Consider the following 23,675-nt stretch of genomic DNA (forward strand, 5'->3'; position numbering starts at 1 on the left):
TAAAGGGGGGAGTCGGCGTCTGCTCACAACCAAGAATGGAACCCTCATCTGAACCGCTGGGCATTGTTTGCTCTCACACACATATTCAGCTGCGGACGCTTAAAAGGATGGTGAAAGATGCGACTGAGAAGAGCGCAGCATTCCTGCGGGGTCCGAATGACTGAGGGCGCCCGACCGAGTTTAACAGATGACACAATTAAAATGAAAAACATGTCCGCTCCAGCAGTCCTGGACACTGTGGGTTGCATGCTGAGGTGTGTGTGTTCGGAGGGGAGGGGGACGGATTCTTCTTCGGACTCCAACAGCTTCGGAGTTAGACTGGAACTTGCTCAGAGCCACTCCAGAAGCTCTGAAAACTGAGCTGGTTCTGAAGGTGGAAACTAGGTCAAAGTTGAAGCAGGAAGTCTGAGTGTGTAGAACAGGGAAAAAGTTCATTTTAAACCTGAGCCGGGTCGGATTCCTCCCCAACACGCTTCATTTCTGTAGCTGATGGTGAATTCTGTTTTATGTCAGGACGATAGCCAAATGTAAACTATGGATGAGGACATCAGAACCGTTTCACTGTTTAGAATATTTAGGAGCTGAAGTGTGCGGTTAGCTAACGCCGCGGGACTGAATGTGGATCGAACAACTGTTCTCATCCTGAGAGTTTTCTGCTGAGAAGCTGGAGGAACAGAAGCCAACAAGCTCTACCTCCTTCCATCTGTGACATTCTGACCGTTACCGGTTTGTTTGAGTCACTGATACACCACTCGCCCTTCCATTTTGCCACGTGCCAGAGGAGTGCGCGGAATCCTGGATGGCGTTTGAGAAGTTATCATAGGAACAACAGATGGAAAAGATGAGATGGGGGGGCTTTGCACTCTCTGCTGCAGCGATGTCATTGGGTGCTTCCTGACCTCTGTCTAGACAGAGTTAAGAGTCATCTGGAATATCTGCGTGAGCCGCACAGGGTCACACCGGGATCTTATTTTTCAAAGTAAAGGGAATCTGTACAGTGGCTCATTCCTAACGAGCTGGATCACTCTTTTCCATCTGGAAATCATTTGGAGATGTGGAATATTTTTAGAATTACTTCACAGAGGAGTCTTCCTCTTGAATTATTCATGCTAAAAATTGGCGCGCACGCTGTTTGTTATCTTGAACTGTTTAGTTAAGGACGAGAGTTTAGAGCGAGCGGCGGCAGTGTAACCATAACCTTCCTGCTGACTCCTGAAAGAGAGCCGCGTGGTGGCAAAGACTCCCCGAGGTCCCCCCTCACAGGCGAGACGATAACAAATCATCACACCCACGAATTGCGCTGAGTTCCCATCGCCGGCGTTGCCATTAACCTCCTGGTCCTGACGGATTGCTCTGTCAGAGCGACGTTGGGTCGCCGCTTCCCATGCTCCGCCATTATTCCTTCTCACTTTGGTGTCGTGGGTACAGTGGGCGCTCGCCGGGCCTCTTCTGTGGCGAGAGGTCGTGCAGAGGTCAGGGTGGACTCCTGCGGGGCTGGAGGGGCGCCAAGCATCTCTGGGAAAGTAACTGAGGAGAAGACCCGGTTGCCTTCAGACAATGGACCCGCCTGTTGTCCGACCTTTGACCTGGGGTACATGTAACGGCGACCATTTGGACCCTCAGATGAATGCTGCCGATTATGTCGTCTTTCTGGGAGAGTCGGATTAACCGGCCTGTTTAAGCTTATGAATTCAAATGTTCAGGTGGATTCCAGAGGGACAGAGAGACAGGAGGCTAGATCTTTAACGTAAACAGTCTGTGGCTCCCTGAAAATGAAAGTCGAGTGGTTTAAACTCCCAGTGAAGGTTATGCTGATTCTCCTGCATTTTCCCAGTGAACCTTGGTGCCAGAGCCCAGTCGCCAACTCCAACAAAACACATTTTGTCCAAACAAATCCTCCGCCTTCCTCAGTGGACCTCAGACTCATTCCTTCGGGGATCGTGCTCTTTTATCTTCTGCCTCTCAGTGTTAAAGACATCTTCTCATTTGTCCCCGACCGCGGTGCAAGTTTGTGTCTGGAATTTATCTTTCTTCAGCAGGAGGCGAGCGCGACATCTTTCACAGAGCCACGTTTAAAACAGCAAGGCCATCTTTTGTTATTGCTCCTTTTGAGTGAATCTCTGGGGGTAAATGGACTAAATTCCTGACTTAACGCCTGAGTTTGTGATTAGCCACAATCTGCTGTGAGCAGCTTGTACTTTTCGGATGACAACTCATACCAGAGGAGCTTGTTCGCCTGATGGACGACCTGTTTTTAGTACTTCCTCGCGGAACAGGTCTCAGGGGCAGGAGGCACTTTTATTTAACTACCTTTGACCATCATATTCGGGTGATGGTGGGCTGTCTGAGGAATGTTTGCACATGTTTGAGTTCTGCTGTTGGGGTTATTAAAAACTGCTCCCTCACTGCATTAGCAGGGTGCGATGTCTTTGTCTCCTGAACACAGAGAGAGGATCTCATCTATTTATGATGTAGCACAGTGGACATAAGGAGGCCACCGCTGGACGTCCATTCTCTCCGGTTCTCCCTGTGGGCCTCAGCACCTCGATACAGCACAGATGTTCGTTTGTGCAAACGGGTGCTGGTCTGTGGCGTTTGAGCGGCTGACGCCCTCGGCGCTTGTCTAATACAGGCTCGCTGTGCTGTATCATCCGCAGCTAATGCAACCGGACTTACAGATAACCAAAGCTCATAATGCAGCCCCGCTCATGTGTTTGACGAACATATTAGCTTTCCTACCCTCGGGGTTTGCACATGTGCAGCAGATGAGTCTAAATTCCTGATCGGCCGAATATTTTTCAACACAGCGAGCAGCAACCGCTCATCAGCCATTGAGGTGTTGAGCTGTCAGGCCGATGAAGGTGATCCATCTCCTGCCTGGAAGGTGGAGTCATGATCTTTTTATTCCCTCAGCCCACTCTCCGGAAGCGATACTGCTGCCCTACAGTTGACGTCTCGCAGGTTTAATGGGTGTTTGACACGTGAGGCTTCCCGACTGAACGACTACATCCAGTCTGTGTTCGGTTGTGGAAAGAAATCAGAAGTCATGTATGCTGGGTTTACTGGTCCTGTTCAGGGTTTTCTGGCCTGTTCAGTCATGTGACTGGGCCCTGTGTGCTGGGCCCTTCAGCTGGAAAAGTCTCAGGATCAGCTTCCATCAGTTTAGATACCTGCTTGAACCGGAATGAGGTGATGGGATATTCCCAGTGAAGGTTGGGAGAATCATCTCATAAAGGAAATGATGTACAATCAGACGCTCCAGCCCATAATCCTCCTCACCACGTGGGAATTTGAAAGAATCAAGTGAGGATGATTCTGTTCTTCACGCCTTAAAACAACTTTAAACCCTGAATCAGGGAGCTGAATTCGCTTTACTGCTGTATGAGCTGTCACCAGTTCTTAAGGAAAATCCCAAAGATGCCAGTAGACCTGTACTGTGGAACTGCTGGGTGGGATCGAACCAACAGGAGCGTCATGGCTTTCATAGCTCATGGATGTTTGTTCGGCTCACTTCTGTCCCACCAGCTCCGTGAAAGCGGCAGGATAATGGAGCCTAAAGCAGGGTTGCAGCACCTTCAAAGGCTGCTTTCATACGTTCTTGCTCTCACCGGTTCTATATTGTGCCAATTTACAGACACCTTTGTATTGTAAGTATTTAAATCGGGATAAAACTCCAGGATATCGTGAATAATAACAGGCAGCAGTTGAGCCCCTGAACTACCTCGCACCACATTCCTGATCTAATTCTGAAGAATCCCTGTGGGAGAGTTTCCCCACAGCGAGCAGAAACCTCCTCACCTTGTCCTAACCCCCTGACTTCTTTGGTGCATATTTGTCCAAATTAAAGGCGGCCTTCAAAGCGAGCCTCAATTACCACAACAGTAGCAGTGGCGGGTACACACAGAGGATACGAGGTGGTTTCAGAGCGTGCCTTCCTCGGATCAAATGCAGGAGAACACAGAAACCGGGGAATTGTCTAAAACAGCTCCGCCTGTTTTCATTTCTGAAGACTTTTCCTCCGCGTTTCAGAGGAAACATTTCAGTTGTAATTCCACTCAGTTTCTCACATTTGTTCGTCCTGTGAGTCTTGTCCCATAAACGTCAGGGCCGAAACATTTTGTTTGGTTTCCAGATAAATCGACTTCGTTCGGAGGGCCTTGCTCAGGATTCCCAGGACAGTTTGAGTTGACAGGATGAAAACCAGCAGCGTGGTGACAGTTCCTGTAAACGCTGTGGTGTTGTCCACCACCCCTTAGAGAGAACCTTCTCTTTCTAAGGTTGTAAAGGGCTCATTACCATATCACACCCCCACCGTCTGATTTACGATTGGTCAATAAAAGAAGATCCAACTGTCCAGAGAAACAAAGCTGACACATGAGGATTTATGGTTGACTGTTGCTTTACAAGCAGCTGCCATTTTCAGCTAAAGAGGAGGCCGTTTTAACCCACGATGCTCCATTTGAAAGCTTCATGAAAGCTTCTACCCTGGATGATCGATGTTGCTGCTCCATGTTTGAGTGTAAAACAGGAATGGAACAGTTTTACAGAACATCTAAATCTTTTAAAAGCGACTCTCTCTGTGTTGATGTTTAATGTCCCAATTGTTAGCTTGCAGCCTTGCAACCCCCCCCATCTTTGTGAAATTTGTCATTCATTTCTCTTCTCCTCCCCCTCCCATGTGCTGACCTGACTGGCCTTTCCCCCTCCGTCACATTAAGGTAAGAGAACTTTTATCATTTCTCCCCTGAGACTGAATTAAACTGCAGAAAGTCACTTTGAGTGTAGCAGAACGAACTCCGTCGTTGTGTTGCCGACCTCTGCAGTGAAAGTGTGGTGTATGTTCTGGGGTGACTAGACTGGAACAGGAGCTTATCGCCTCTGTTCCTCTGAACCTTCTGAGACGTACACGGGGGGGTTGGGTGGGGGTTGAGCTGGGCCTCACACTCTTCCTGCTGCTGCTGCCTCTGAGGGAGGTTTTCCTTTCCAATGGGAGCCTTTTTAGCTTTTTTTTAGCTTTTTTTTTAGCTGCTTTATTTATTTGTTTATTTGTTCTGGTTTATTTATTAATCTCAGCCCGTGGTGGGCGGTTACTTACTGGTGAAAATAGATGTGAGTAGGTCCTGAAAGCAGCCATTGATTTCTTGATTTATCCATTATTAAACACAGAGTTGTTGCTCCCGAACAGGAATATGGAGATGTGTGTTACCCCAGCGTGCGAGCGTTATGTAACATCATGGTGGAACCCTCAGGGTGGTCATCCGGAAATGCGGTGGACATTTGTATTCATGATATCATTACCTTCAGTGTTGGCTTCAATTACAACAGGTGGATCAGGTCTTTCCATCAAAATGAGCAGGAAGGAAGCGAAGGAGAGGCAGGACGTGAAGAGTCAAGAGTCACAACAGGCCTTTTAGCGAGTTATCAGCGGAATATTAACTCGTGTGTTAGTAGCGTGGTGGCCTCCTCCTGTCTGGATGAAAGATGAGTGAGCATGTTGGAGGACACCGTTCCAGTATGAAACTAAAGTCTGCGTCCTGTTTGACACGGAAGAGTCGCAGCCCGTCTCTGTCCATCATGGAGAAGGGAACTCTGCAAATATTAGCAGTCTGGAGCTCGGGCTTTGTTGCAAACTGTTCTAAAGTCGCAAAGGCTTAAAGGACTAGACAGGAAATGTAGTGCTAAGACTGACTAACGAGGCGGAGAGGAGGCTGGAATTAATGCCAGATTTGGCATTAGCAGGGTGGCATTTTCTGTCTCACCTGGGAGGATCCAGCTCTTTTCCAGGTGCTGGGATTCATCCAGATGACGAGCAGGTGCTGGATTCTAGTTTGGGATGCTGTGGTGTTACAGGAAATGTGCATGGTGTTTCGAGATTTGCTATAATTTCCACTGTATTTTAGTCAGCTGTGATCTGAATTGGGAATGTTGCTGCCTGCTTCATAAACACGGCTGTGTATGTGTCACCGTCAAACCAAAGACCCAGATGGCCCTGGGGTTTCCACTTCTGCTTCTTGTCCTTGGAAACCTCCATGGAGCACCGCTAATGGTGTTAGCCTTGCTGGAGCAGCACTCCTCTTTTTTTCTGTAAAAAGAACTTGAACGTTAACAGCCTGAGCCCGGTGAAAGAGAGAGCGACCCTGGTGTTTGGACTCTTCATCGCATTAGAAGAATGATGAAGGACATTTCCTCATTCATCACAACCCTCTTCCTCTCCAGTAACCAATAAAACATCTTTTCAGTAGCTCACAAGTGAAAGATTCAGTTTTTCTGAAGTTTATTGTAAAAATAAGACAGTCTGACTTGGTGAGACTCGTCTCATCCCAGCCTGTCGGATATAAGCAGCATTCAGCGTTGCACGCTAATGAATTCAGCGTTCCCATTTGTCTGGTTCTGCTGACCTCTGAGCAGCAGCACACTGGGGTTAATGTCTCAGCCAATGGAATAGAGAGAGCGCGCCACAAAGGAGGCCTGTAATGCAATAATAGAATAAAGAGGAGTTTTAATGGGGAGGCCTGCTGATGCTCCCTCTGTCTATTTGATGGTCTCATCATTGTGAATGGAGGTCCAGGCACAGCTGGAGGTCAGCCCGGTCAACGCACCGACGTCATTGGTTAATTTCCAATGGGTCGCAGAGGTCATCCTTCTGGGGTTTTGTTATCTTTAACCCAGGGGTCCATATCTGTTCCCTTTTCACATTCTTAAATGCCTCCGTGTTAGAAGTCCGATGTTGCCGTGTGGAAAACATCAAATAGAAAAGCTCCAAATGTACACGATGTTTGGCAGAACTGTGAGAATATTTGGTACCCCGCCAGAGCGAACATGAATTACACTTCAAAAGATGCTGCCAGTCGTTTTTCAAACATCTTAACTGGAGTTTGTGTCGACATTTAAAGAATAACTCTCAAACTGAAAGCACAGGCATGTATATTACTGTTTCATTCAGATAGATTACCCCTCTGTTTAACGCCATCGCCGATCGCAGCTCGTTTTTTTATCTGACAAGCTTTTTCCTTTTAACTTGCTAACAAATAGAACGTGTTGATTTTCTCACCATCAAAGAATTTCTCCACCTGAACATTTATTAAGATTATTACACTCAAAACAAATTATCGCTGTGGAAAGGCTTTTTATCTACTGAGGGTTGCGTCTCCATGACGGCAGCGGACAGTTTGGGGCTGAAATAACAGCTCAGTCCCATATTGGAGGTCCGCTGTGAGGTCGATCTCCAGGAGACCGTGGGGGGAGGGCGGTGCATCACCTCTGCTGCTGTTTGAGTCTCACAGGGAACCGAAGCGTTTCCTTCTGGCGTTATCAGCCATCTTTGCCTTGTTGCGCAGCAGATGGGATGGCTGGAGATGTGAAATCCTAATCAAGTGGTTGCCTGTGAACGCTGAGTCCACCGCCTGTAATGTCTGCATCCTGAGTGTGTGTGTGTGTGTGTGTGTGTGTGTGTGTAAAACTGTTGCTGGGTTGGCTATATGTTGATTATTTTATGGTCACGATGTTTAAGACATGAAAGTGCTGCTTTGGTCTGAATGTGGTCGCGGCTTGGATGGATGGCACGGTTAAACAGCAGCTCTTCTGTGAGCTGGTCCCCTCCCAGCGATGGATTAAACAGGAAGTCTTCCGTCCGCAGGTTCCGGTTCTGCCTGTAAAGTTCGTGGACGTCTGTCTAAAGAATCGATCCTCTGCAGTGGATATTGCTCCAAATGATTTTGGCCTCAGCCCTGAATTAATGAACAGCCGGTTGTTTACAGCCTGTCGCCGTTGTTTACTGCAGCTCTTGGAGGTGTGTGATGATGAACGCACCAACAGGAGAAATAAACAGATCGGCTCCCAGCGCCTGTTTATGTCTCGGCCTCCTTTTAAGGTGCTGTTCTGCTCCTCTCTCTGATGCATTCACTTGACTCTGATTCGCTGTGAGAGTTTCTTCTTCCAAGGTTGAATTTTGCATGCAGATAAGGATCTTTGCAAAGGTCACCCCGAGCTTTGATGTTGTCTGACGCCGGCGTGCACAAATAGCAGCGCCCTCACCCCCCCACCCACCCCCACCCACCCCCATCCACAGCCAACACTTCTGACATTTTCTCCGAGGAAAAAGGGAGGAACATCTCGTTCCTGATTAAATATCTCACCATCTCAACAGACAGATCAAGACTGATGTTCTGCCCTCCCTGAGCTTCTCTGGTGTTTCTGTTTATCACCGAGCTGCAGTTGTCAGCCGCGCACAACAGAAAGGATCTCTGACAGCTGTCAGCTGGAGCTGACAATCCTGGTGGGTCGCACAATTGACCCCAGGATAAGGAGCGCTGCCTTCACTGTCCTCATGGAGACAGTAAAGTAGTCATCTTCAGCACATGAGCATCTGTGTCTCGGCCCGTGTTTGCAGACCTGTTTGATCTGGTTTGGGTGTCGGACTTGTCTTTGAGAACCTTAAGATGCTTCTGAGGGGCTGCAGCTCTTTTGCTCTGATCTTGTTCTTCATCACTCTCTCCTGACTTCCCGCTCAGCCCTTGTTTGTATGTTTGGCATAAATGATCTGTGGTCCTCCTCCGCCGTCTTTTCTCTTTTGTCAGACTGTTTTTCTCCAGAAATAGATGTTAATACAGCAGGTTTGCGACAGCACAACTGTTACCTGGGACAGAAGCTCTGGAATCTTCAGGGAGAACTCGTGCGAGCTGCCTTTTTCTTCCATCATCACTCTTCTTCAGTATTCTGCCTCCATCTGTCTCTGTTCCCTTTTTTTCTCGAGTTCTTCTCTCTCCTCCGCTGTGTTTATTTCCTCTCTTTATTTCCTCGCCCCTGGTTTTTGTCTCTCCAGGGGAGGTTTGTATCGGAGCCGGGCTCCGGGCCCGGACTGTGCCGATCCTTCACGTTAATAAAAAGGATGGTTGGAAGCACAGTGGGAGCTGCTCAGGAACCTTCCTTCTGATTGCTCTGTGTTATCATCACAGGCGGCAGTGTTTTTGTGGGGGAACTTTGGATCTTTGATCTGAAGCATGTTTGTTTGTGAATCTTCTCTCTGTCACAGCTCTAATGAAGCAGAAGCACATCTGAAATTGGACCCAGATGTAGAAAACGCCTCAGATGAGGGTTCCTTTTTTTGTGAGCTGTGACCGCTCGACTGCTGCTAACAGAATCAGCCTTTATTGAGTTACTTCAACGCGACGTGACGGCTGTTCTTCAGAGAGGAGAGATGTTGTAATAACTGAGTAATAACTCTGCCAGGCGCCCTGCTCGTCTCAGCTCCATCAGAGCCTGTCAGGGCGTTAACACATCCTCCTCCTCCTCCTCCTCCTCCTCCTCATAAAACACCCAGCTTTCTCCACAAGCTCTGGGTTCACCTCCATTGTTAGGCTCTGAAAGAGTGAATTTATTCCTCAAAGTGACCATTTCTGTCCGGCCAGAGAAACACTCAGATATGAACAAGTTTTCTTTCATCTGCTAAAAACAGAAAAAGGTGGCTTTTAACGTCACACAGGAACGACGATCAAAGGTGTAAATCAAACATACCAGATGATGTTGAGCTGCTGAAGGCGTTGTCGTAGCAACCGCTACACCTGTCATTGTGAATAGTGTCAGTGGTGTTGTGACTTCCTCTTTTTGTCCCGTTGGGATGCAGAAATCTGGCAGATTTCACGCTGGAGTCGTCCGTCTCTGCACACATGCAGTTAAAAAGGTGTCCGAGAGTCTAAGAGCATAAAGTCTCCTCCCCAGTTCCTCACGTCTTCTTTTGAAATGACAGTAAATCCTTCTGTCCCAGTTCATCCGGCATATTTGTCCCAGTCTAACCAGTCGGTGGTCTAAAACAGTAATTGTAGAGTAAATAAAATCTTGTTGAGAACTCTTTGTAGTTTTAGCTTTGATGTGAACAAGGCAACACAGGAGAAGACGAGGAAGCTGCTGTGAGTTTATGAGTAATTACAACCTCGTTGTCGCTGAAAGTGTTAAACTGTGGGTCTGTGCTGGTCCATGCTGACCACAGAGACAAAACGGCCCCTCCCAGTGTCAGCAGATCTTTCTGATGCAACATATTAGAAGAAGGATTCTGAGGCACGATGGCAGTTGTACACACACGGTTAGCGCCATTGCATCAGACAGATTTCTCTCTTAATGTGTCATTAAATCAAATAGGCTGATGTGAGCAAGGCCTTGTTGCACTTTTACTCCCAGACAAACCCCAGCTTGGGGGGGGGGAGTTCTGTTTGAGGTCACAATAATATTTGGGTTCGGAATCCATCTGTGCCGAGATTAGCACTGATTTACTCCACTAGCAAACCTCCCAGCGTCTCTTCAAGATGCTGCAGAAAGCATCCAGAGGCGTCGTCAATCATGAAAATGGCAACTCCTCCTTCTCCCCTGAAAAACAGCCGACCACACACACACACACACACACACACTGTGGGATGTTAATTTTCATCACGCTAGGCTAACTTGCTTTGGTTTGTGCTCCATTCTGCCGTTTCTTTGCATCGATTGTATAACACTCGCTGATGACCTTTTTGTTTTCTTCTCAACTTCAGCTCAGATGAAGATGCTGGAACAAATAACCAATCACTGCTAAGTGAACATTCTCTTCAATGCATCAAAGGAGACGGTGTTTAGATCTTCTGACCTGATTACAGACTTTAAGGTGCCTTTTTTCATATTCTGGCTGCTGGTTTGCAGGTGGTGACAGCAAGTCTCCAATTAGCCCATTTAACTGGACCCCTCTCTTTGGCCCAGTTTACATGGAAAGGATGGAATGGCTTTATTAAGTGTACCTCAGGTAGCCATTTGCACTGTTTTCCCAGGTATGTGCATTTGTTGACCTACTTCCATGGCCTCAGATGATGAGGAACAAGAATCTCCTGATGGACTCAACACTGGAACTCATAGTTGTAAATCAGAGGAAATATCACCTTCTGACCAGTACCCCTGGGGTATCATCAAGACGATGACGCTAAACACACATTAATGACATCACAGGAACCGTGTGAAGGTCCTGGAAGGAGTGGACCCAATGCTCCTGGAGGGTATAATATAATTTTATTTTTATTTAGCGTAATAGTTCAACACAGCCTGCAGTGTAGCTCTGCTAAGACCCACCAGTGTTGCTTCTGTAAACAGTAAATGGTGTAAAAGTGTACCTTCGCACCTGAATGAGTGTGTGAGGAGTCTGGACACGAAGTCTTAATGCTGCTGTTATATGGCTCATAAGTCCTGTGATGCCTGGATTGATGAACACGGCAGCAGGAGCCCATTAGAGAAGCCTTAAACACACAAACACACACCTTCCAGTGCTGAACAGAGGGATGTATGATGTGTGATCACGACATGACATTTTTATTTTCACAGCTGTCACTGAGGATCAGTAACACAGTCTAATAATTCATTTTTGAAGAAGAAAAAGAGTCGAAGAAAAACCGAAGGTTTATTTATTGGTTTCCGACTGCCAGAAGAGAACGGCAGCGAGTGAACATGTCACCTTCAGAGCTGCGGAGCGTGATTGTTCTCTGCTCCATGCATGTCATGGATCTACAGCAGCAGTCGAGCATACATCCGACAGTCACGTGATCTTATGTGGCAACATCTCGTCTTGCCTGCGTACGCGCCGAGGAGCTAAAACTGTCCGGACCTCCAGGTTCAGGCTGTCCAACCTGATGTTTCACCTTCACTCTGAAAGCATCTTCATTGTTCGCCTGTCTGATGAGCAGCAGCCTTGAGGTTGTTCTCCTGTCACCCCTCAGAAGACTTTGTTTTGCGTTTGAACTTTTAGTCTTTCTTCCTGTTGTGATCCGCTAACATTTGTTTGCTAACGCCCAGAGGAAGGGGAGCTTCTCTGCTCCGCATGTGAGCGGTTCCTCCTCCCGTCACACGGCCGATCAATGCACCAACGGGCAGAGCTGCTAATGCAGCCACCATTGACTCAACATGTGTGTGCGAGTGTGCGTTTCCAGTGTGAATATGGAACAGCCAGGATCAATAGTTTTCCATTAGCAGCAGCATGAAGGTTGGGGTCTCCATGGTCACGGCTGGCTGACCTGGGCAACAACGGCCAATCTGTGAAGTGTGTATAAAGGTGTGCGTCACCACTTGTATGTGAGGAACGTGACCCTCAGCAGCTCCTCGTGCCTGCGCCGTGATGTTCCCACAAGTGTGATTCTGGGCTGAGTTGCTCCTTCCAGAGAACTTTACTTCCAAACAGACCATCATATAAACACAGACGACACTTTCGCGTGTAAAGCTGAGGGGATTTTCAGTCTCACAACACAAAATGGAAACACACAACAGGCTGACACTTGGTTTGAGGCGCCGCACCAGAACATCTGACGGCGAGTGTGCACGTGCACGTGCGCCCGCGTGTGCCTGGCCAGTTTAGATGATGGGAGCAGTCGCATCTGCAGGCAGTTTCCAACTTTATTTACTTAGTCTGCTCTTTATCGGCTACAGAAGCCGCCAGCGGGAACGTTTGTTAATCCTTCCCGATGGGGCCTAATGGACTAAAATCTCTGTCATGGTAGTTCCTGGAGCACGTCTGGAGCAATAGGTCCAAGTTGAACATGTTCTGCTGAAGAGTCATGAATGCTAAACTCAGCAGGACAAACGTTCCTTGTTCCTCTGACAGAACCTCAGGCAGTCAGTAGCGTTAAACAGGTGTCCCGCTGAAGCGACGGGCGTTTATTAAAAATAAGTAATGACGCAAATTCCTCTGCTTTGAGGTGAAGGACTGAATTCTAAATTCTGGGTTCTTCTGCTTCATGTGTTTGCTCAGTTGGAAAGTTTTCATTAAAAGGATTTGAGGCTCCGAGGCTGCAGGAAACGGCGATAAACCCCGTTTAGCAATGAGGTCACTCCTAAACCAGCAGAGCAGGTTTACAAGTTAATATCGACATATTTTATATACATGTATCACACTCACACGCCCCCTGGTGTCCGTTTTCAGTAAACATCCACAGGGGCTGCAGGTCTGGAATCAGTTTAGAGTCGGTGGAACTGGACCAGCAGGGTCCGACTGAGAGGTAATCGGCATGGATGGATGGATCTGAATGGATGGGTGGATGGATGGATGATGGATGGATGATGGATGGATGGGTGATCAGTGATGGAACATGGAGGAAACTCGTAAATGCGCCACCTTCTGTGCTGAAGAATGAGATTTTGGTGTTCTGGTGTGTGACGGACAGAACTGCCTGCGTCCTCTTTCAGATATGTGCTGAAGCTAATTCCTGCTGGAATCTGATGACCATGAGGAAAATCTGAAGCCATCCTGGAAAGAAATCAGCTTAGAGAGTTCAGACGTAACCGTGCAAACTCTCGCTGTTGCTCACCGAGGAGGAATGGTCACCCGGCCGCAGCCCCCAGCTCAATTAAAGTTGTTCGCTCAAACGGGCACGACTGGGTCCACCAGTGTCACCTGGTGGTGTCTTCTGTTTTAGACAGTCAGAAATGAGCTGGTTCAGTCATTTAGAACACCAAAAGCTGTGTGTGTGTGTGTGTGTGTGTGTTCTTGTACTTGCTACTTACTGAGTAACAAAATCCACATTCTACTTGCAAAGTGGGGACATTTTGGCTGGTCCTCACAACTTTAAGGGACATGGGTCAGGACTAGGGTAAGGGGCTGCCTAAGAAAGGCCTCAGAAGTGTGTGTGTGGGTGTGTGTGGGGGGGGGGGCAGATGACTGCAAGTGTCTAATTGTTAATTGTTTTTCATATGAAGGATCACAATAAAGACATATGGACGCCTTTCTGGTGAATATGTGAAGACGGTTGGTCTTCACACTTCAGGCGGATGGTAACAGCAGAAGAAAACACACCGCTAACACACCCGTCTGTTCCAATAATGCTGTCTTATTCTGCAGACAACTGTGGTTTAATACTCAGATTAAACACACACAGCCTCCTAATTAGGTACAAACAGCTTGTCAAATCTGGGGGTAACTTCCTCTCGAGGGGGAGGGGGGGCTTAAAACCTGAAACCAGCCTCTCACTGCTTGTGCGTGTGAGGTTGACTCATATTTAACTGGTGGTTTTGTTGATGCAGCTCAATTTTACATCTATTTATCTGTGTTTGGTTTCTTGCCCTGATTTGCAGAGTTTGGGGGACGGGCTGAAATGAGACATTTGTGGCGTGATGGCGATGACACAGCAGGTCTCACATTAGCAGTTCTCCCCCTGTGACTGTCCCTTTAACCTGATTACTGCCTGAAATCAACAGCTGCCAAATCCGCGCACTAGCGCTCGGCCCTCGTTGGCAGTGACACATTTTGTCCTCGGTGGCCAAAAATGTCCTGCAGCAGGGACAAGAGAGGATGCCAGAAAGCCAAACAGAGACTGGGGACGGTTCCAGTTCTCTCTGGACACTCACCAGTGATCGGGACCCCAACCCGATTAATGAGTGAACGCTGACGGAGTGAGCTGACTCAGCTGTTTCCCACAGTCTAGACTCTGGAGAACTTTGTCCTGGAGACTCTGGAGAACTTTGTCCTGGGTTCATTTGACAACGCTAGCTTCTCATTTTTTGACATGAACTGGGTGGTAGAGAATTTGTTCAACCGGATCTACAAGTTTACTGAAAACAGAACCGGTTTTTCATACAGGTTTGCAGATGCAAACTTCTCGTTGGAGAAAGTTCCGTAGCAACCTGAGTGAAATTGCTCATTTCGTCCTCTTGCCAGAGGGACCGAATGTCTGAATACATTTTATTATTTTTTGTTATTGTCCCAGTTCACAGTCGGACCTCACAAATGGGGTTGTTTATTGCCGTCACGGATCCGCCACAGGCATCCTGAAGGAACCTGGAAGAGCTGTTGAGGTGGATCCAAGACGTGACTCTGATTTGACTCCAGGCTGCACTTGTGAGGAAGGGCTGAAACTTTGATTTAGCCCCCGAGGACAAAGAACCAATAAGGTCTGAGTCCAGAGGAGACAGATTACATCTGGAATTCCTCTTTCTGTCTCCCTCCGGTCTTTTATGCACTACTTACTTTTCCAGTCATGAAGGAAAAATCTGCAGATCCGTGGACTTCGCTCAGTCACCACAAGACGTCAGAGGTTCGGCCGGAGCCGATGCTCTCACCCCTCTGCTATGAGCTGTAGCTTCAGAAACCTGCCGGCTCATCATTCCTTGCAGCTTCTCCACCTCCAGAAGGAGTCTCGCACAGGCGACTCAGCATTGGGTCCCTCTGAAAGAGAACATCCTGGTACCACCCATGCTACAACTGTGTGGACAATACTCATCCAGTCCGTTCATAATCGCCAACTCCACTTATGCTCCACAAATATTCCGTTCATTTAACAGAAAAACAGGAAAGAGTGCTTTTCTTCTGGAAGCTCGACATGATCACAACACTTTCTGCAGTAAAGAAAAAAGAAAAGAAAAAAAAAGCTGCCCTCTGCGGGTTTTAATGTTCTGACAGCCGGCTGGATTTTTCATCAGTAACCGTGCCAGAATATTTCGCTATTTCAGAACTTCGGAGTATTTTAGCGAAGCCCCCGCAGGTCTTCTGAACGGGAAATATTTGCTGCCCCAGTCTGGCATAATAAATATGATGAATGAGCAGGAAGAGCGCCAGTGCTGGCACATTCTGTTTCAGAAGCAGCATATTTTCACCGTCCCCTCCTTTCGGCCCTCGCTGTCGTTCCCCTTCTTCTCGGGGTTTCCGACAGCTCCAAACCAAACGCGTATTTGGAGCGTAGACGCTCAAAAGCCCAGAATCTCCAGTTGTAATGTGGGGAATTCATTTAGCGCTCGGTCATCGAGCGGTCTCTGGGCTCCTGACGCCGTGGTTAGACCCCGAACAGGTTGCCGTGGCAGCACCGTAGCGGAGATACATCAGCCGGTGGGTGACAGAGTTTCCCCTGGCGTCGCTTTGTCCTCGACGGCAGCAGTCGGTCTGAACTGCAACGTGTTTGGAACTTGTACTTGCCACCAGCTGTGTGTTACACCTCTGTTCAGCTGTTGGCCCACAGGAGAACAACAACATCTGAGGCTGCATATCTGATAACGCTGTGGGGTTGGGCAGAGGAACAGGAAACACCGGCCTTCCATGCTGGCTGTCGTTCCTGTTGGCAGGAGCCGCCTGACAGTTGTCAGAAAATAGTCCCTCCAGACAAACACGAGGGCTCCAACTGCTGTAAACCTTTTATTACGCGGTGGAAAATGCAGCATAAAGTGAAAATGAACTTTTAAGATGTTGTGGTGGGACAAATGAAGTCCTTCCTCTCCGTTTCTTTGCTTTATCTGGCCCATTTTCTCCACGGAGGAGAGCAACAGCAGCAGAACCGGAAGTTACTCCTTGATGTGTCTTTGCTGGGACATCAGACGACATCGGCTCGGAGTCCTGCCGCATGTACTGTGATGCACCTGGGAGACAGACACCAACGTTGTTGAACTTCCATGAGTTCAGGTTCCCGTTTGCAAAATGACCTTTTATTCCAGTCTTCTCCTTTTACCTTCTCAAACTTTTGATTTTTATCCTTCTGAAACTGTGGTTTAGGTTCTGGAACTTTATTAACGTGGATAAATATCTGGGTTTTTTTTCCCCCTGGTCCTCCCTGAGAATCTCTTCGTGGGTGGATCTATTCATCAGCGTGACAGCACCAAAGGATCCTGGGAAAAATGGATAAACTTGGCTGGTTGTTTGACGGCCTCCAAGTGTGAAAAACACCCCCTCGTCACAACGGGAATCTTCTCCTATTGCTCTCTGTCACGGAGGCAGTTGTCTTGTTTTTATTTATGGGGATAGAGACCAGCGGGGGTGTGTGTGTGTGTGTGTGTGTGTGGGGGGGGGGGGGGTAATGTAGACTCACGTGGGCGAAGCTCATGTTTGTCAGGGTAACGTGGCCTTCACGTCTCAGGGAGGCTCTGTCAAGCAGCATCTCTTTTCCTTTTAGCTAATAACTTTGGCTAAATGTGCCTCCCTGCTTGAGTGTTACTGGAGTTTTGATGTGAGCAGCAGCCTCACCTGGTCTCACCTGCAGCCGCTAACATGTTCTCAGTAGAATTACAGCTGCGTAAGACCCGCTAGAAAACTGCACAGTCCTGTGGTGATGAATGAAGCCCCGTCTTAAGGTCGGGAGAACTTCTGGATGTTGATGTTTTCATGCTAATTCTCTTGACTCTTGTTTATATTCATAACCCTTTTTTTCCTCCTCTTACAATCTGTGAACGGCATCGGCGTTACAGGCTGTGGTGATTGGCACTAACAGCCCTGATTTTCCTTGAGTTACAGGTTATTTTTCCAGACTATGAACAGTTCAGAACTGCCAGCAGGTGAAGCCCTCTTTTGTGCAAGTCTGTACCACTGAGCTTCTGTTTTTTCTGCTATTAACTCTCTGAGTCAGGCCTCTCTGCCCCCAGGTGTTTGAGTCGGGTCCATTTTGCTGCTGGAAAAAACGAGACTAACATACGACTAAAGAGGACGATTGGACAAGTCCCCAGGTCTCCGAGCACCGTGACGTGCTAATAGGCAACGTTCTCTGCATCTCATTTCCCACTCAGAGGAAGATTCCCCTTGTTAGGATGCTAGTGCATCTTTCTCTGAGTCTCTGAGGGATTCCTTCGCACGGTACCGGAAGGTCGGCCTGCTGTGGACTGATTCGCTGTCCCGGATGTGCTTATCTGCAGTCAGCATGTTTTGGTTTCAAATGGATTCAAGCCGAATTCTTCCTCCGACTGATCTGACTCATCCTTGAAATCAAAAAAATACAGAAGCCATTTTGAAGTCGCCTCTATAAAAGCCCAGTAACCTGTTGATAGCTCGGAGCTGATGGACAGTTGCTGGATCCATGTTGGACTGGAACATTTCTCCCACTGTTGGAAGTCCGTCGCTGCTTATTCGGATGTTGATTCCGGATTATTGGCTGCCTGACTGAAGTCACTGAGGGGTGATTTTACATTTCCATGGTTTCACACGCACTGGGGCTTAAACGTTATTTGAAATGAAAGCGCACGTCAGAGTGTTCCCGGTGATATTTAATTAAAGAACGAGCTCTTTCAGACACGCTCGACGTCGGCTGTCAGTCGATTCACTACACAATCGGACAGGAAATGATTCCCGTCGCTCATCGTTTAGGCGACAACAGACGCTGGCGCGCCAGGAATCGTGTCATTTATCACAAACGTGCGTCGGCTGACTAAACAAAGAGAGCGTAATGGCTTTATCAATAAGTCATTATCTGAGAGCAGCACATTAGAAGAAGCACAGTTTGCTGTGTTATCAGAGGAAGCCATTATATTAACAGATTATAGTTTTCAAAACTAATGACCGGGTTATTTGATCAAAGGTGTTTGGTAACAGTGGCGGACTTCCTGTGTGTCGCCTCCAGCACGGACGGACAGAACCGTCCTTTAAGGCTGAGAAGCCATTTGTCTCCTGGCGGGTTCCTCATTGTTTTGGGATCACAGGACGTGTTCAAGCAGCACAAACAGAGGGCGATGAGCTTGCCGCAGTCTGCGAAAACTCAAATTAAAGCTGCGCGCTGATAATGAAAATCGCTCTTTATTCATTCTCCATCCGACGGCAGCCTGCTTGTTGCTAAGCAGCTCGCAGCAAAGCTTTTCTCTCCTCTCCTCGTTCTTCCGTCTGCCCAGCCACAGGTACCGTGGCGGCTCCAGCTAATGGCCTCGCTTCTTCTTACGAACGGACGGTTGCTGCTTGAGGACAATCATTTTTCACGTCTGACTGTAACGACTGTGGAGATGAAAATGAAGTTTGTGGAGATGCAAAGCCACGCGAGAGCTCATATGTGGCCCGGTGGATTAATTATGGGGTGCTAGAATGAGCGTTTGTGAGTATTGTATTTACAGATGCTGTTATTTAAGGTCGTTTCAGTGGATTTAGTGACAGAATTCTCAGACCTATCCTTTAAAAAAGCAGCAAAAATCACTTTGTTCTCCATGTTTACGACCATGATATTCCTTTTTTTCAAGCTTTGCTCGTCACGTTTAGATGTTTTCACCTCGGTTGCACCCAAGCTGAGGAGATAACCGCCCAACTCCTTCATGTTGTTCCTTTGACATTGGGGACATAAATGGAACGTTTCTGCTGTGTTTTTCTAATGCTGCTGCAGCAGCTGCCACAGCTCTTCAGCTTCAGAGCGTTTCCTTTGTCAGAGAACCAGGCCCTCCACAAGCCAATGCTTCTAAACTCAGCACTCAGGAAGGTCACCTCTGTTCCCAGTGTGTGCCATTATTCCCGCCACATTGCTTCAGACTGAGAGAATAAAGGCCTGTCCTCTTGAAGTCTCATTGAGCTGAAGGCTGAAACGATCTCCGTGGCCCATTGTTCTTCCCGCAGCCAGAAATGGACTTTTACTTCAGTAGGTGCATTTGCAGCTTTTAAAAGGTTCTAAATGGTACAGCATCTTTAAGAGAACGGCGATAGGATGATGAGTCAGAAGAGCCTTTCCAACAGCTCTGTCTGCTCCTCCTCCACCTCACACCCCCACTTCACCGCGGCAGGGCTGACGCCGAATCGCTGCCCGAATCTTCGCCGCTCCGATCTGTTCGGGCTGACTAACGTCTGCAAATGAGGTTCAAGGTGATTTCCTGGTCTCCAGCAGAAAGCAGCGTTCCTCCAGTTGTGTTCTAATCCTGCTGTTTAACAGAGCTGAGATGGACCCCATGTTCGGATATTTCGGCTTAATGATGCACAGTTGTGTTGTTGGTGCTCATCAAATCCAAAGTGAAACTTATATGAAGGAATCGGAGCAGAAATGAGTTGTGAATTGTCAGGACCTGCAGGGACTCCAGATGAAAATGAGCTCATTAAAACCGCAGCAGCGCTGCTTCCATGTGTGCACTCTGCTAATGTGCTCAGGTCCTGGACGCCGAAGAAACACATCAGATAAACAGCTTTTCTAAAGAAAACACCTCCCAGCGTTTGAGGCGTGTCTGTAAATCAACCAGCAAAGCAGGCTGGGACTCTGCTCCTCCACCAGCCCCTCGTTTGCAGCTCAGCCACGTTAGTTCCTCCCATCGGCTGTGGACCCATCGGAATGTTCTCCAGATTCAGAACCAGCAGTAAAGCTTCCACCTTCAAGAAGATGGTGCTGCAGGTTCTGGCCCCGCTCCGTCACATGGAGCAGTTATATCGTCACACCTATTCGCTGGGAGTGGTGCCAGGAAGCGGATCACAGTGCTGGACTCTGCTGCAGAAGTCCGTTGATGCCGCAGTTCTGTGTGTGACATGAAGGGTTTCCTCTAAGGGGTTAAATGTCATTCATATTCATGAGCGCCCTGCTAAAGAGCTCCTGGAAGCCGAGCACCCCGGGAGGAGGGGGGAAAAAAGAGGAGACTCTGCTTTTGCAGGTTCTGCTCGACATTTTTGACAGCTTTCTTTTTTCAGAACATTCCCAGGTGGGATAAACTCAGCCACTGTTTTTAGAACTGGGGCTGCTTTCATCACTTTGATTTTGTCTCTGCAGATTTTTGTTATTTTTTTTGTCTGCATTTGATTGGCTGAGGTCTCTGTGGGGGAAACGGGTCCTGGTGACGTCAAGAACACGATAGAAACACAAACCAGAGTCTTCTGGAATGAAACGACGGATGTTTTTTTGCCTTCCGCTCATCGTTTATGGAGAATCTTTTAGTCTGTTGGATGCTTTTGTGATTCTGTTGTTGTCAGTGCGCGATGCTTTCATTTCCTCCTGTACCGTCAGGATATTTAATCACCACTCGTTTCCTGTTCTGACGGGCTGGACCAGATTGGACCTTGGGTCCAGACTGCACATCTGTGGCCTTGATCGGGGAGAACCAGGTCCCAGATTAGTTCCAGCACTCCCGTTGGCACGAATGTCATCGAATGTTCTTAGAGAGCAACTGTGAAACCTCTATAAATATAAAAATAGTGTTTGTTTGATTCACAGTGTCAGGGAAAAAAGAGAATTTGCTTAACATGTTCCTCATTTATAAAAACAAAAAGAATAAATGTTTAAGATATCAAAGGCTGAGTTCCTGTGCTAATGAGCCAATGAGGCGGGACTGTGGCAGAATAGTAAAAATCAATAATTCAAAGAGAAATTAGTCTTCTGAGGGGACACGTGAATAATTCACACTATTATGACTTGAAAGAACCGTCGGCTCCATCCAGAATTGAGTGGGATTATTCCACCTCCAGATTAATGGAGCAGGTCTGTCAGCTCAGGCCGCCACGCTAGCAGCGCTTCAGCGGGATCCTGTCGTGGTCTCAGGGCCCTGGGAGGATTCGATCTACGAAGAATCATGTTAAACATGTTACAGAAATCAATCAGCCCTTTACTGACGCACCCAGTCGGCTCTGTTTGGGCTCCTGCTCCTCACCGCCTCTTCGTCACCTCCTCTTCATCTTCTCCTCGCGTTTTAAAGGAGGGTCCCAGAGGGCAGAACTGTCCTCAGCTATCGAAACTGGAAATGACACATATGAGGTCTCTGTAGGCCCAAACCTTCGCAAGAGACAGCTGATGGAAGAAGCTCAAAATCCCGAGAATGTCAGTTCCAACCCAACTTTGGAACCTCATGGCAATGGCGACCAGAATGCCCAACCAGACGATGAGTGTGGGCGCTGTGCTGTATCCCGCCACCAGGGGGCGGCGATTCCGATGTGCTCAGATCGTGTAGATGTCCCAAATGGACACGGATCTCAGCGAGATCAGCGCTCGCAACGGATTAAAGGGTGGCGATCTCCCAGAACGCTCAGGATACACAAAGTCCAATTAGTTCCGTCTCACACTTCTGAGTGCGCCCTGTTTAAAGGTGACATTGAACATCGCAGAACATGAATGCTGGAATATTCCAGCGTAATCATTTAGAGTACAGCTAATAATTTAAAAAATATCTCTATTCATAAGAAGTGGTGCCAGAAGGAGGAGAAGAAGCCGCTGACAGCAGCTAATTCATCAGTGCTAATGTGCTGCGAGAGAGAGCGATGGCCTGAGGTGCTGGGTTCACCCTTTTCTCTTTCTTTTATTCTTGTGCTGCTCGGTTCCTCTTTAACCAGACTATCATTTATTTTCCACGTAGAGCCGACTCGGAGCACATCTCTCACGTCCACTTTAAAGAGGATGGGAGCTTTCTGATGAGGTCAAAGGTCGCCTCCTGTGTTTTGCCAGCAACTTTTTTTTATTTTTAGCTCAAAGCAGCAATGTTGATGGAGTCCGTCAGGGTTGAGAGAGCTGAACTAGCTGTCACACGCAAACTTCACGGACTTCACATGAATGTTTGATATGAAGTGTCTGCTTTGGTGAGGTTTTTTCATTAGCATCTGTGTGCGCGCGGCTGCTACCCACACTGAAGGAAAAGCAGAACCTTTCGCTCCAAATTAAGAGAGGAAGTTCCTGCAGTGGAAAATCAACCAGGATGGGAACATTGCCTCCATTTTCTGAGTGATTCTGTGATTACTGGACAGGTAAAATGTTTACTAAAATGATGTCTTCTTTTCCTCTTACTGTCATCATTTCTGCAGGAAGGCAAGAGCGTTCTCTTGTGTCATTATCAGTCCTCAGCTTCTATTTGCTTCTAAATGATTGAACTGCCTTTTGAAAATAACAAAACTTCAACAAGCGACATTTCCTTGAAAATTCAATGATCCAGAGAGGCAGAACTCGACATCGCACCTCGGGACAGAAGAGCTCTTAATTAGGAAAGGAAACATTTTTAAATGAATTCTGGTTAGACGAAGCCCAGCCGCTGCACTTCTGCTGCTGCCGCCCTGCGTTCATTTATCCTCCAGATTTGCCAGTTTTGGTGAATTAAAGCGTGAACGCGTTTATCTGCAGCCGTCCACATTAGCTCCCTTTTGAAGATAATGACTTACTGGTGGCTGCGCGGCTTCATTTAAAACACGGCCCCGGCGTCAGAACACGATAAAAATCCTCCAAAGCGCGCTTTAAGACGGCTTCCTCGCTGTTCTTTCTTACTTGCGTCCATATTTCACAGCTCGCAGAGCGAGACCCAGCAAAGAAATCTGCTTTGTTAGCAGTGAAGTCTGAGTGTTGAGGTGAATTCCTAAAAAGAATTCTATTTAGTCACATAAAATTAATACAAAAATGGGTTTTTTTGGCACTCAGTGATTTCTATTGAACCATTTTTAATCTGCAAATCCCAAATCAAACAGAGCAGAATCATCAGTGTCTCATGGAGCGTGTTTGTTTCCTCACTCTTGACTGTTTTTTCCATCATAAAGATGTTTTTGGCATCCTGTAAAACGATGAATCTGATGGTGGAGTGAGTCTGTGTGGACCCACAGGCCCCTCAGAAGTGTTCATTTAGTGGTGGGAGGCGACAGGAAGTCGTAAAGAAAATGAAGCTTTTCGTCTGCCAAGTTGAGGATTCTTGTGCGGAGCCGCAGCCTCACTGGTGTTCAACACGCTTCCGTCCTGATGAACCTCACATGAGTGTGACACAAAGCAGAGTCAATTAGAGGAAGTCAGCAGGCAGCAAAGGCGTGATGAGAAATAAAGAGCAAAGCTGCTTTTTTTTCATGGTGTTTTCTCTCCTGGAGCTTGTCAGCTCCAATCTCCCACTAATCTTCTGGTTTTGGCTGCTGGTGATTCTCCAGTTCAGGCAGATGGAGGCAGAAGCACATTTGGGCTGGTGACAGAAGGTTTCAGGTGAAAGTCCCAGAGTGTGTGATGACAAAGTTGTGTAATGAGTTGAGATTTAGTAACGGTTCTGCAGTGAGACGGGTCAGGACCGACCCAGAGGAGGGCAGGAAG

At 47.6% G+C, this 23,675-nt stretch overlaps 1 protein-coding gene across 13 annotated transcripts in view; it reads left to right on the forward strand.

Annotated features, from left to right (window-relative positions):
- Positions 1 to 23,675, forward strand: part of ncam1a (neural cell adhesion molecule 1a) — a 107,889-nt gene that overhangs the window by 36,746 nt on the left and 47,468 nt on the right. Inside the window, exon 1 of one of the 13 annotated variants that reach the window (XM_057054126.1) lies at positions 18,746 to 18,770. The exons of the other annotated variants lie outside the window; for them this stretch is intronic. Coding sequence (XP_056910106.1) covers positions 18,761 to 18,770 — 10 coding nt within the window. The 5' untranslated portion in view covers positions 18,746 to 18,760. Of the gene's footprint in view, positions 1 to 18,745; positions 18,771 to 23,675 lie in introns of those variants that run through there. 13 annotated transcript variants of the gene reach the window in all.

Source organism: Takifugu flavidus, chromosome 14 (genome assembly GCF_003711565.1).
Source record: "Takifugu flavidus isolate HTHZ2018 chromosome 14, ASM371156v2, whole genome shotgun sequence".
In the NCBI taxonomy this organism is placed as follows: domain Eukaryota; kingdom Metazoa; phylum Chordata; class Actinopteri; order Tetraodontiformes; family Tetraodontidae; genus Takifugu; species Takifugu flavidus.